The sequence below is a fragment of the Fundulus heteroclitus genome, chromosome 22 (genome assembly GCF_011125445.2).
Source record: "Fundulus heteroclitus isolate FHET01 chromosome 22, MU-UCD_Fhet_4.1, whole genome shotgun sequence".
NCBI classification, from domain to species: Eukaryota; Metazoa; Chordata; class Actinopteri; order Cyprinodontiformes; family Fundulidae; genus Fundulus; species Fundulus heteroclitus.
In genome coordinates this window covers 5,886,649-5,901,617 of record NC_046382.1, presented here as the reverse complement: position 1 = coordinate 5,901,617, position 14,969 = coordinate 5,886,649, and the positions used below count along the sequence as shown (strand labels likewise).

Sequence of the window (14,969 nt, the reverse complement as noted above, 5' to 3'; positions counted from 1 at the left end):
TGTCTTAAAACACTTAATTTCTCTTTGGCTTTCAAATCAGTTTGAGAAGTTAATTTTTGGTTATTTATTTTGTCTTGATTATTTTTAATTTTTGTTTTATTGATCTGATGTTTTATTTAATTTTTAGGGTTTTATTGTGATTCAGCTTACTAGTGCAGGCAAGGCCAAGGGCATTACATTTTGGTAGTTTCTATAAGTTAACTTTGGTCAATGTTGTTGTTTTTAAAGTGCTTTATAAATAAAGTTACATTGTTTTATCCTCTGAGCATCTTTGCTTCTTAGAGATTCACACTTTCAGGCATACATCTTCAGGACCAGACCAGGACCATTCAAAGGTCCAAACTCTCTTTCGCAGTACAAATGCTTTACAAACTTTATTCTGGAACCTGCTAGAACCTGAGATGCAGAAAACAGTCTTCTTATGGGCCGTAGGTTCCTCCAGAAACTGTTGTTGAGAGTTCCTGATTAGATTCAATGATTTTATTAAAAAACCAAGAACCAACAGAACCTCCTGCAGGACTGATCTGATGTTCAGGTAAATGAAGGAGTCAGCAGGTGTTTGATCAGCCAGTGATTACAGGAGAATATGCATTTGGACTTTGGCTTGTTCCACCAACAAGCTCTGCAACAACTGCAGTGAGTCTAACATTGATTTGACTCTGATTTATTAGATTGGTTAGTACTTAATAAGGACAATGCCACGGATGCAGCGAAGGCTCTGAGACATGAAGACTGATTATCAGTTTGTTCTCTCAGGAAAAGACAGAGGTTTGTGGAGACATGAAAATCATTTCAGTGTATCAGTGTCTCTGATCCAAGAAGCTGTCAGTCAGGATGAAATCTGACCTTCACTGAAACCTCAAAACCTCCTGAAGTTGCTGATTGGATCGGAATCAGCAGAAAATGGACCTGAAACATTTAAACTTCTGATCTTTTCTACCTCATTAAATCAGTCAGTAACATAACAACATGTTACTGAACACGTTCCTTCAGACTGGAAAGCATCATATACTTATTAGCTTGTATTGTTCATAACCTGCAGAGTGGGACCTCTGTCTGCTCATCCTGCTCTGTTCTTTTTTTTTTTTTTTTTCCCCCAGTGTCCTGTCTAGCAATGTGGCAATAAGAATTGATATCTTAATGCCAAATAGAGCTCGACAGATTTTACTTTCACAAGTGGAGCAAACAGCTTTCGCCATAATGCTCCGCTTGATTTGTGCATGTAAATAGCTTTATTGTGATTCCTGCAGGGAGAATTTCAAATTATATGGACACTACAATGGGAAAGTAGGAGAGTAAAAGAAAAACAAGAAGAGAAAAAAAAGAAAGAAAGAAGAGGTGAAAGAAAGAAGGGATAAAAAGAAGAGAATGATAAAGCGTCCTCTGTCTGCTCCATCACCTGGAAAGAGACACAAAAAGAACAGCACAACCAACAGAGATAAAGCAACAGATATAATCGTATAACTCCTTGATACCATTGCTAAATCATATGTATTATTATTTAAGCTGACATGTGTAATGTGATACCTAAAAAGAAAGTAAAAGAAAATAAGTAAATAAATTATAGCCTTTCTGTATATAAGTGAACATTTAATAACTGTGACCCATCACCTGTGTGAGTTTGTGAGAGTGCAGTAGTGTAGGTGAAAATTATCCAGAAGGAGATAGTTCGATAGTGATTGTGGAGAACCGAAGACCCACCTTCCCCGAGCACAGAGGCAGGAGTCAGGGGACCCGTAACCCTGGACTCCCAAAGGGGCCCCCAAAGGGGCCCCCAAAGGAGCGCGCCCGAGAGGGGCCCTCACCCCCCGAGGAAAGAGGAGAGACGACCCCGAGGAAATCCCCCAGCCACCGCAATGCCGACGCCCCCAAGAGCCGCGGGGACGAGCCCGTGGGCTCCGCCGGCAGCCGGCCGCGCTGAAGTGGTCCTGGCCATGGGCCCCGGGGGCCAGAGGCCGGGGCATGGGCCCCGGCCGCCCCTCGGGGGGCCAGGCCCCGCGAAGCCACCGCCGGGAATGGGCTGTCGCCCACCAGGGAACCCGCCCCAAACCCGAGGACCGCCAACGCGCCAGAGGGCCAAGGCGCCTGCCAACGCAGCGGAGGAGGGCAGGACGTGGGGGGATGGGCTCCGCACCTATCGGAGACTTGAGATGTTATTGGGAGAGGGAGCGGACCGGGCCCGAACCTGGAAAAAAAAACAAAAAACTCATTCACACCATCCCTCCCTTGTGCCCCACTCGCCACACACAGACACACACAAAAAAAAGGACGCTGTACACACATTCCCAAACAGCATTCACCTCCAGAAATCCCAAGTGGGGGGGGTCACCACAATTCAACCATACGACTGCCTGTGCCCGACCCCCGGCCCCGCCTCCGTACCAGATGCCCCCCGGATCAGGCCCCCCAGAGAGGGGGGGCTGACACGACCTGTACGGGCCACCCGACCAGAGCCCCCCCTCATCCACTATATACCTAATAAAGCCCCCCATCCCTTCCTGGGGAGAGCAGAGGCGTCAGCCCCAGACCCGGTAAGCCGCCCGGGCTACCCGCAGCAGCCCCCCGCTGCTGCGGGGGACACGGAGTCTGGGGCCTCCAGGCAAGAGCCGGGCCCACAAGAACAGGAATGTGATCTGCGGTGACTGATCTAATCATGGCAGGTGAATATGGATGTTGATATAAAATCCTCAAGGCTGTCCTATAATTCTCCTCCACCTCCTTTAGCCCTTAGCTTGTAAAACCAGTGAATGATTTCTTAACAAAATCTCCCTAAGCCGTTTGATTACGGAGGAGAAGGATCTCAACTCCTTGGCCTGCTTTCCGAAAACTCATCCGCACAGACGGTGGGTGGAGCTAAGGAAGACTCCTGACTACTAGGAGAGGTTGAGACAGGACTGGAGCAGAAATGGGGGAGATCTAAGGTGATGGAGCTATACCTGGAGCAGAGGAAGACTGAAGGGAAAGAACATGTCTGCACCCACGGTGACGACCAGGACGGTAGCGCAGCAGGGGCCACATCTTCCTGTGGAGGTGGAGCAGCACAAGTCCGCTCTGCCAAATAGGCCTCCTCCCTACAACGCGGAACCTGACCAGGATCGAGGAACGGATCCGGGCGCAGATCCGCGACCAAATCCACCTCAACCTCCATATAATGGCCAGTAGACTAAAGAACAGCTTTTTCCCCAGAGCTGCCTCTTTATTGAACTCTAACCCTCGCTGATAGACTCTCCTCTCCCTCCTCACACCTACCTCCATTTTGTTATTCTGCTATTTACAAGACTGTAATGCTCACCTGCACTCCTGTAATATACAATTACCTTCCACTGCACTTTAATTTAAATAGCTTCTGTCCAAACTTTATTTGTACATTTTTTAGTAATAGCTACCTGTATATCATGCTCACAATTCTGCCTATAGTAATAACGATCTGTAAATATATATTCATAGTTCATGCAAACTCTGTTATAATAACAATCATCTGTATATTATGCTATTGTACATATCTGTACATATCTGTAAAACTCTACTCATGGTAATATCCACCTGTATATTATATTCTGTACATATCCAGCTGTAAATTTAGTTCACAATACCAGTTATCTATATATTATACTCATAGGACAGATCAATCAGTAAAATTCTGTCTATAATAGTATCCATCTCTATATTTATTCAGTAATAACCCATGTCCTGTGCTTATGGAACCATTGTTTATCCTGCACTTGCTGCTATTGCACTTCTGGTTAGACCTAAACTGCATATCGTTGCCTTGTACCTGTACCTGTGTAATGACAATAAAGTTGAATCTAATCTAATGTAATGTAATGCCTTGGGTCTGGACTAAACCGATCAGAGGAGCAACCGCCTGCATTCCTGGGTTGGTGCACCTCCCGAGTCTGGGCATTTAGCGGGGCAGAAGCGCCAAACAACATGGCTCTGCCTGAGAGTAAGCTCCGGGCTTGCGGCAGGCTCATGTCAAAAGAAGGGGGGAATAAAACGGAAAAAAAACAACGTTCTGGTCTGGCGAGGGGTCTGAACATGGCCAGATTATTCTGTCACGGATGAGAGAGAGAGGACCCCATATTCAGTCAGACAAGCGGAGGTTGGAATATTAGGCGATTTATTAACATAAGTAAACAGGCACCAAGCCAAAAAACGGGAAGTCAGTGTCCAAAAACTCAAAAATTGTCCAAAGCTGACAAACTAAAATAAACTGGTCAGAAGTCAGCCTGGCCTTGTGACAAAAGGGCAGATCAGGTCAGATTATCCAGGCAAAATGGACAGAATCAGAACTAGGTTGGGTTACAGGCAGGCGGGCAGGTAGTGATGGGTCTGGCAACACTGATGCATCAGCGCATGCGTCGAGCTCATCGATGCGCGTATCGCTATGGGAAAGTCACGTGACGATACAGTAACTGATACGAACTGCGTTTATAAGGATATTTGTCAAAGGGTGGCATCTGCCAAAAGAATCTTTAACGGTTCATCAAATTCATTAAGAACTATGGAACTCCCTCAAGCCAAAAGAAAGGTTTCTGCCGTGTGGGAGCATTTTGAAAATAAGGTATCTGTTTTAATTTCCTTGTTTCATTAAACGTCACTTTTGTTCAACAGCCCATTTCCTATTTAAACAAAAGCTGCAAATGAGGTCATCAGTAGACTAATCAGAATGTGCATCTAATCAGAGGCACAAATGAGAGCCAGTCAGGAACATCTTCACAACAGCTTTCTGCCCTCACTTCAGGCGTGTTATTGAACATTATATATTTGTACACCAGGTACTATGGGGGTCGTGGCCGAGTGGTTAGAGCAGCGCGCTTTCAGTCAGCGAAGGTTGCAAGTACCCGGTTCGATCCCCGGTCCCGGCAATCTGGGTCCCTGAGCAAGACCCTTAATCCCAGATTGCTCCCCGGGCGCCTCACATGGCAGCCCACTGCTCCCCAAGGGGATGGGTTAAAAGCAGAGAACAAATTTCATTGTAATGTATGTTTCAATGACAATAAAGATACTATTACTAAAAGGCCAGTTTGTTCTTTTTAGGAAAACTTTGGCAACATCTTGACATCGAAGTGGGCAGGCAGACCAAAAGTGCCACAGCTGATGTCATCCAGGAAATGCGCAGATACTTGGCAGAAGGCAAGGTCCCAAGACCCTACAATATACTGGAAAAACAAAAGACAATCTATCCAAACCTCTTCCACCTTTCATTACAATTTCTCTGCACTCCAGCATCATCTGTGCTGCGTGTGCGGGTGTTTTCTACAGCTGGAGAAGTGATATCAAAAAAGCGTAACAGACTCAATTTCAAAATGTTGAAACAACTTATTTTTTTCAATAAAAATTTGTTATAAAAAACTGTCAGTACACAAGCATCCTCATTGACTACATTTTTATTTAGCTTATTACGTTATGATACAGGTTTTCATCAATATCAAATATATTTTAAATTTAAATAAAATATTACAATGCAAGATAGTATGACTTAAATTGTATTATTGTGTATACTAGGTCATTAAATCAGTTTTAGTTAGCTCCCAACTGGGTTGCCTGTGGGGATTTTTAAGGTCCAGCAGGTGTCAGTATTCAGTGGCACAGTATCAACACAGTATCAATACAGTCATGACGCCTTATCAACCCATCACTACAGGCAGGAAAACAGATAACACGTATAATCTGACTTGCCCCAAGGCACGGAAAAATGACCTGGCACTGATGACAGGTCTGAAAACAGTTTATATGGAGGTGGAAACAGGTGGAACCGGTGAGAGATGATTGCAGGTGGGGTGGAGCTTAGCAGGTGTGCTGGTTGAGTAGTCAGACCAGCCATCAGTGCTAAGATCCCAGCAGAACTCAAAAGCAAGACAGAACATAAACAATAACAGAAAATCTAACAGGAAAGAACCCAAAACTAAACAATGGCGGAAACACAAACTGGGACTCTCAGTTGTTTTTGTCATGTTTTCAAGGTTTGGAAAGATGGAGCAGAAATGTAATTTCATCATTACTTTATGTTTCTGCAGCTAAGTTACTCAACGATACAATAAAATATGCCTTTTTATAAATGTGCCAGAAAGACGATGGAAATGTTTTACTGGAAATTAGGATTTTTTGAAAGTCAGCGTTGATAGAAAAAATTGCTTTATTGAAACAAGTGTCAGAGTTTTATTAAAATATTGAAATTTGAACAGAAGAACAGAAGAGAATGAGCAGCAAATGCATCAGATGCCGCAGAAGAAAATCTGTTTATTACTCATTAAAACACATGAAGTAGAACTGCAGCAAATATACAAAAGGAAGATTTAACATTTGTATGTAAAAAGAGTTTAGAAAAATAGGAGCCGACAGAAACAGATAATGTCGAGAGATTTTAATACAATCTCTCACACATTTCACATTTTCAATGAAATCTGACTCATGAATGAAAGTAAAAAAATAAGAGAGAAAGTCAACATGGTGATATTCAGAGTGAAGCTTTGAATGGAAACAGGCAGAAAACAACATGTGGATCCTGGACTAAACTGAAAATGTGTTTCTGAGTGAAAGAGACAGACATGAACAGACTGAACTATCTGTTTGACAGGGAGAGGCTTTCTCTGACAGGAGTCTCTTCCGACTCACCTAAGCACAAAAACACTGAGGAACCAGGTAACCAGACCCCAAAGCCAGGATAAAGAGGCTCAGTGAATGTAGTGTTGAAGGTGTGGAGGTGGATCAGTGAGTCAGAGGAGACTCTGTAGAAGGACAGAATACCAGCAGGACAGTCCACATACACTGCTACTCTGTTGGAGATGGAGGAGGAGGATATAGATGTTTCTGTGTTATTGTGAAAGACAGAGTAACCATCATCATCAGAGCAGCTCAGACTCCAGGACTGATCATTCTGTCCAAACCAGCAGTCTCTAATGTCTCCTCTCCTCCTGATTTTTCTGTAACTCACTGATATATCAACTCCTCCTCTCCACTCAACCTCCCAGTAACAGCGACCAGTCAGACCAGTCCTACACAGCAGCTGAGGAAGATCAAATCTGTCTGGATGATCAGGATATGACTGAAGCTCCTTCACAAATGTCACCTTCCTGTTGTCTTCAGACAGTTTGAGTTCTCTGCTCACTGTGTTTGTGTCGATTGTGAGTTGACAGGAATCTGATGGAGAGAACAAAGACAATCCAGCTGCAGTTATTGATCATTTATTGACACTTTGATGACGACTCCTGAATGTGTGATGGACAGTTTGAAGATGGTTGAATGTGAGCTGCTTTGTTGTCATGAATCAAATGAAAAACACACTTACACTTCCTCAGACCTGGTGTCAACCATTGGACTCCAGCAGGCTCCACCCTGAAAGGAGGAGGGGGGTCAGACCATCAGTCTCTTTCAGCAGCAAACATGGACATTACATGTCTCTCAGACACACATTGTCCTACACTAAGAAAGGACCAGTCCAACATTTGAACACGTCCACTTGTTGTAAAAATCCAGACAGACACCTGGGCTCTGATGATGATGATGATGATGATGAAACATTACAACCTGCAGTGGATGTAGTGAGGACAGTTGGTGGCGCTGTAGCACAACTCATTTCTCCAAACACAGGAAAAGCTCCAACAGAGAGTAGAAACAAAATCCCTCAGTAACAACTTGAAGAAACAGCCTGAAGCCTAAAGGGACATCAGGAAACTAAGTCAACATTTCTGGAAGCTCCAACTGATCTAATAATCAGCATTAAAATACAATCAATCTAAACACTGACACCAACTCTGGATCCCTGTTCCATCCACACTCCCACACACAGATGGAGGAATGAAAGACTAAAGAGCCCTGTGGAAATCTGCTGTGGCCACACTGGAAGATCCAGAAATACAAACATTAAAAAGGAGAAGCTGCATCACATTCAACAAAGAGTTCAACAAGAATCAAAGATCTGATCTCTGAGCTCAGACTCACAAACCAGGGAGAGGCTTCCATCATCACAGACCTCTGACAAACACCTCCAACCTTTTAGCTCTTCCTCTACCAATCAGCACCACCAGGTGGCGCTGCACACATTTACAATGAGACCAAGAAGAAGATGCAGCTTCCTGAATCCAGCAGCTGCAGTAATGGCTTGTGAAAGTGTCCAAGGAGCCTCTGGAACAAGGCCCCCAGCAGATAAAACAGTCCAGAGAGTCTTTGTTTGCATTTTTCCACACAGATTTCCAACCTGCTTTGAGATGGAAATGAAGTCCCGTTCTACTGATGATGACACGCTCTAATCTTTCTCTCTTCGGAGGCTGTCGCTTTTTCCTGCTCTAAAGGGGCCGGAGCCTGGATTGGAGGTCCAAGTAGGAGCTTCCAGGAAAAAAACCATGGGAACCTCTGGAGTAGCACATGTCTCTGAGATTACTGCTTTAATCAGTGGATTCATTGATAGAAGACATGATGACTAAAATATCCGAGAGCTGCAGATCTATTTTCTATAGATCTGCTTGAACATCAGTTAAAAGTGAATAATTTCATCACTTCACATCCATTTTGTTTATCTTCCATAGATACAGCTAAATTATTTGAGCTGGAATGTTTCTGAAGGTCTGGATGGTAAAAACCTCCATTGTTTTATGTCTTATTAGTTTTCAGAAAGAGTTGAATTGTTGCTGCATGAATGTAATCCATCATGACTTGGATCATGAATGATGGAGATACGCTCTGGCTTCATATTGAGCAGCTCTGTCCATCCAGAGCTCAGTGTAAACCCCGCCTTCTATGGAGCTGCTTCAGCTTCTTTTACAGCTTGTGGCCATCAGTAATTATTCCTGCTGCAGTTTGTGTTAATAATAATAATAATAATTTTTTTCAAAGTGCCTTTCAAAACACTCAAGGACACTACAAGTGGTAAAAGCAACATCGTCATAATTAAAAGAAACAGCACAAACTACACACTGGAGAGTAACAGAAAATCACAATGAAAAGGTAATCTTGAACATGTGCGTTTTGATTTGAACAAGGGTAAAGACTCGGTATTGCAAATGTCGGGGGGAGTAAATTCCAGAGTGTGGGCGCAGACCGAGAAAAGTTCTTCTCCCCATGGTGCTAAGACGGGCTGAAGGAACAACTAGGTGAGTGGTAGAAGAGGATCTATCTATGTGAGAGGGAGTTGAAATTTGAAGTAAGTCAGAAAGATAGAGAGGGAAGAGATTGTGAATAACTTTAAAAGTAAGCAGGAGGATTTTTAACTGAATTCTGAACTTGACAGGTAGCCATTGGAGCTGCTCTAGGACTGGGGTGATGAGATGGAAAGGGGGGGGGGGGGGGGGGGGTTCTGGAAATGATGCGAGCTGCTGTGTTTTGCACTGCCTGAAGCTTGTGAGGGGATTTATGAGGAAGACCAAAAAGAAGAGAGTTGCAGTAATCAATGCGGAAAGTGTACAGATAAGAGAACAGGTGGAACCTGGGGAGAGAGGGGCGAAGGCAATTGATATTGCGTAAGTGAACCTAAGCAGAGCGAGTAAGGTCGTTAATGTGAGAGGATTAAGGCGTTTTAAAATGAAAGGGAGAAACTGTGAGCTTTGGATAATGCAGATTTGGTTCCGACAAGGAGGATTTCTGTTTTATCATTATTCAATTCAAAAGAAAGTTGGAGGTGAACCAGGATTTTATTTTGGTTAAGCAGGAGATTAATGAAGGTTGTGGAAGTGAAGAGTTTGGCTTACAGTAAAGATAGAGCTGGGTGTCATTTGCAGAAAATTAATGTTGAATTTTCTGAAGATATTGCCAAGGGGGAGAATGTAAATGACAAACAATAGGGGTCCCAGGACAGAGTCTTGGGGAACACCGATTTTTAACTGGAGAGGAGTTGGAACGATAGGACTTAGTCTACACAAACTGAGTGTGGTCAGAAAGGTAGGAATGAAACCAGGCTTTATTTAAATAAACTATACAATTATTCTGACTGGAAGTTATAAGAGGGGTTGGAGAGGGCGTTTAATTGAGGAGGTTTTGATTTATGATATGGGGTCATAAATCAGTCTAAACTTTGTCATAAAGTACCTCTTTTTCCTCCATACCTGAGAGCTTCCAGTCTCCAGCGTGGATCCTTCAGTCCAGCCGACAGCAGCTTCACTCCTGAGTCTCCTGGATGATTGTAACTCAGGTCCAACTCTTTCAGATGGGAGGGGTTGGAGCTCAGAGCTGATTTCAGAGAAACACAGCCTTCCTCTGAGACCAGACAGCCTGACAAGCTGCAGACACACAAGTCAACACATAATGTTACCATGAGAGGGTAGTACTAAAGAAGCTGTTGCTCAGCTGGTTTTAATGAATATAAAATGAAAATCAAACTGATTTTTGTTCTGTAGGAAATAAAAAGTAACATCTGACAGATTTAAACAGAAGAATCCAGACTAGAGCTCCACTGGGATGGAAACTCTGCAAACTAACAAACTCTTCAGAAGGTTCTGCCTTTAAGCAAACTTCAAACAGGACCTAAAATACACAAGGTAAACTGATAGTCAGTAGAACCATTGTTTTGGTGATTACATCGCTTTAATCTCATTGATGGAGTCAAGAATTGAAGCTGAGAAAGAATCAGTGGCTTGAATCAGTGGGTTTAGCAGCATATGGTGAGCACACATTTCACACTTGCAGAATCAGCAGAATGCCTTTGAGACGTCTCCCATCTGAGGTCAGATCAAGTCTTTCAGTGTGCTCTCCTTCTTCCACTCTTGATTAAACTTTGTCCTATATTTGCACCACTTTCTGCATCTCTTTCTCTTGCTGTCTCATCACTAGTTTCCCTGTATCTCTGGGCTCCGGCCTGCATGTGTTTGGGATGTGCTGAGTCAACTCTGGTGGGCGTGATGATCAGAAAACTGGAACATTGAAAAGTACAAACTATCCACCACTCATGTTCTGCTTTATTGTGGGAAACTGGGAGATAATTAAAGGGTTTCACTCAGAAAGAAAGCCAAGCCCAAATAAGATACTTCACCTTCAAAAACACCGAGTCCTGGTTGTGGGAGTAGTTTAGCAGTCCTTGTGTTGCTTGTGCACAAATTTTTCAGTATTTTCTTTTAACTCATTGTCAAGTTATGGTGGAGCAGATAGTGACTATATGGAATACAATAAAAACAAGTCTGATTGTTTTTATATTAAATACTAAATTCTAATTTTGAGTCTTACTGCATCTTTTTAACAGACATCTAAATGTCTATACCTTCATGATATACGGGGCTTTTCTCTCGTTCGGGTTTCAGCTCTGCTTCGAGAGCTCTGCTTCATCTTTCTCTGTTCTGATCTCTCCTGCTACTCGCTCCAGATTTTTTTGTTACTTTTTTGACTGTAAACTTGCTCCCTATTTTGGGTATCTTAATTTTATTGTTTATGAAGTTCATGGATAGTTCAAATTAAAATGTGCCATCTTTCCCGAGAGAGAAGGAGCTGTGTCTGCAGGCAGTGAACTTTTTAGTTTCATCCTTTGTTTTGACTGCAGGAACGAGTCGGGCTAAAAACCTTTTATATTGTTGTTAATATTATATTGTTAAAAAGATTGGCAATGTTGAGAAATTCTAGCAGTTAGAAACCATTTTAATATAATGTATTTAGACTTTTAAAGGATTCTGGGCAATGCATTAAAACAGAAAACAACACAGTTTAAATTTCTGATTCATTTTGTTGGGATTGAGGGGGGGGGGTCATTCTTCAAAGGTTCCACAAAAGTAAACATACTCCTATATGGTGACTATGTTCCTGGTTTCTTTTCATAGGGAATACATGTAAATAAATGTTTTTAGCAGGTAATGGACAGAAATCTGGTTTTAACAGGATGGAGAACTTTGTACCTGAGAGTTTCCAGTTTGCAGTTTAGATTTGCCAGTCCAGCAGAGAGAAGCTTCACTCCTGAATCCTTCAGTTTGTTGTTGTTACTCAGGTCTAGTTCTCTGAGACTAGAGGACTGGGAGCTGAGAACTGAGGACAGATCTTCACAGCTTCTCTCTGAGAGGTTACAGCCACTCAGTCTGAGGAGACAGGGAGAAAAATCTGATATTACACAATTAATCAGAAATCTTGTTTATTTCTTTACGGTCACCAATGTTCTCCTTAGAAAGATTGACAGATCTGTCTGATTTTAAACATCTTTATGTTGCCTTTTACTGTGAACTGCTTCAGCTTTACGTCATATTTAGGATGCTAAGATGGAGAAAAAGCAACGAGGCTCAGAGAAACAGTGTTAATAAAAACAACTTGTTTTTCAAGCACTTGCTGCCAAATGTGCAAAAATAACAGAAATGTTTGTGGCAGGGACGATCAACAGCTGCCATGGCTGATGATGACAGTGGAGGCGACATCAGGTTTCTCAGTGGCAGCAACATGTAGCAGAACCTGCGCTAAGCTGGGATGCTTTCAGAACACAAGGTAAATACCAACATCAATACATGTGTTTCTCTGTCACACGGCACATGTCCTAGATTAAACATAGAAAGAGGTATTATACAGGGTTGCAGTATCTCGCCTCTTTTATTTATTTTAGTTATGGAACTTTTAGCAATAACTATAAAAAATTCAAACTTTAAAAGGGTTGGAAATTAGAGGCTGACATTTTTTCGGGAATCCTGTGGGAATCCCGTGGGATGGGAGTCAACATGAGTAAATATCACGTGATTGGGACGGAACAGGATTATATATCATCGGGAGCAGACGGGAGCGGAAGTAAACCAATAGCAGGTACAATAAACTAGGATTGATGCCAAAAAATTTAATAAAATAAAAAATGTAGGATAGTTTTTTCCAAGAAACCTAAACTATAATGCAAGTCAAAAGAACTACACGACCCAGAAGCCAACAGTGCTTGCGATCTATTTTTTCCGCCCGCGCTCAAAAACAGAATGGGGGGATAAACCGCTAGTGGCAAACTCAACCTGGAAAGGTTGGATTTGCAACGCAAAGTCAGAAGTAAGGACTTATCAATTAACCTCACATGGCGACTGTAAAGTTGCAAATATTAACAAACTTGACGAGAGTTGAATGTCACGGTGTTAACACTCAGTACCCTGCTTGTAAAACATGTTTCCTGGACTCATTTTCCAATGTGAAACAGTGTAATATTACGGCCAATAACTACTTTATTATTTTATTTAGTATTATTTAAACAGTTGTGTTTTTTTCTCTTTCAACCCACTAACTAAACAACGTGTGAACACTTTCACTTTTTAACAAAAGTAAAACATGTCTACTTCCATGTTTCGTCAGATAAAAATCAGACGGAGCTGACTGGACCGGTGTAGGTACCAGATCGACTCGGGTGGTCAGATCGACTCGGGGGGCCTGCGCCTTCTGATGACGTCACTATACATGATTGGTTTAACGTTTGCACAATTACGCAAAACATTGTGATTGGTCTGGACAACTTACTAAAGTAATTATAGCGGGGTGTAGGTTTTATTCGAGAGCGGGATTGCGGTTTGTAAACGGACAATTTTACGAAGAAATTCTCCATGGTCCCTGCGCCTCCTGATGACATCACCTTATGGCAACGCCACTCAAACAAACTACATTGAGCACGCGGTCTGCATTTGTAACAAATCAATTTTATTTAGTTCATTTAGCGGTTTCTTTTTTCTCAAAAGCTTCAGGCTTAAAGATGAACAGAGAAAAATATGAAATCTTAGCAATTCAAAATAATCAACCCACTTTAATTGATAAAAATTAGGTAAAATATTTAGGTATAATGATTAACAAGGACCACACTGAAAATGACAGAACAAATATTCGAGCCATTTTACAAAAAAAAAAAAAAAAAAAAAAAAAAATCAACAAATACTTGACAGTTGGCTAAATTTTTGGAAGAATATTGTCACAATTTCATCTAGAATAATAATTTCAAAATTATGTTAAAAGTGTTCATGCCTCGATTAAGTTACTGGAAAATAACCGTAAATTAACAAAATAAAATTGATTTGTAACAAATGGAGACCGCGGGCGTAATGTAGTTTGTTTGAGTGGAGTTGCCATATATTTGACGTCATCGGGAGGCGCAGGCCCCCCGAGCCGATCTGGTACCTACACTGGCTCTTCCTGGGTCCAGTTAGCTCCGCCTCCAGCTCCACACCACCAATGAAAATTAACATAATCTTACTCTCAATTTTTGATAAAAGTTGAGAGTTTAATGTTTAATGTTTAACGTTCGATGAATGTATTGGTTCTGATAGTAAACCCTAATTAGTTTATGGATATTTTATTGCAAACGAAAAAACACTAACATGCTCGAATGATATTCAACTTTTTCTTTTACAAAACTAAGTTTTTGAACCATTGAGGCACATTATCTAAATTGTGAATATAATGCACTTTTTTCTTAATTGAACATAAATCTCTTGCTAGGTGCATTTTTCTTTAGTTTCAGCAATTTGAAACATAAAAGTAACGTCATTGTTCATGTGAAACAATTACTAAATGTATTAGTAAAAGGCAACATTGTACATTTTGTTTATTCAACTAAGATAGGCATGGTCTGTTTCCTTGTTTGTTACTTTTATTTTTTGTTTATTATCATTCCTTTTGCTTTAACTGGCCTTTACTACAGCTAAAACGAACTTAACTGACCCTTCATAGACATTCAGGTTTAATGTATTGCCAGAAAACTTAATGAAGACAACAAGAATGGGAATGGAGCAGGAGTGGGAGTCATTTGGAGTGGGAGTAATTTTACCAGGAGTGGGACGGGACAGGACTTTTTTTTCCTACTCTGGCCCGGGATTGGGACGGGACACAATTTTTTTCCATGGGAGTGTGTCATGATTTGTCTTTGTGAACCCGGACAGAGCACGCACACACAGAGCTTGTTCTTTTGAAGTTTATTGAAAGTACGGAGTTGTGGATGATGATGACCAGAGTTAGTTACCGGACTGGAGATGATTCAATTCAATTCAATTCAATTTTATTTATATAGCGCCAATTCATGAAACATGTCATCTCGAGGCACTTTACAAAATCAATCA

The 14,969-nt window shown here is 41.7% G+C and overlaps 1 protein-coding gene across 1 annotated transcript in view; it reads right to left on the bottom strand.

Annotated features, from left to right (window-relative positions):
• Positions 1-4,217: 4,217 nt before the first annotated feature.
• Positions 4,218-14,969, bottom strand: part of LOC110367724 (protein NLRC3-like) — a gene marked incomplete at its 5' end in the record, with an annotated part of 45,403 nt that continues 34,651 nt past the window's right edge. The window contains 3 exons of the mRNA XM_036125927.1: positions 4,218-4,234; positions 6,619-7,143; positions 7,292-7,338. Coding sequence (XP_035981820.1) covers positions 4,218-4,234; positions 6,619-7,143; positions 7,292-7,338 — 589 coding nt within the window. The remainder of the gene's footprint in view (positions 4,235-6,618; positions 7,144-7,291; positions 7,339-14,969) is intronic.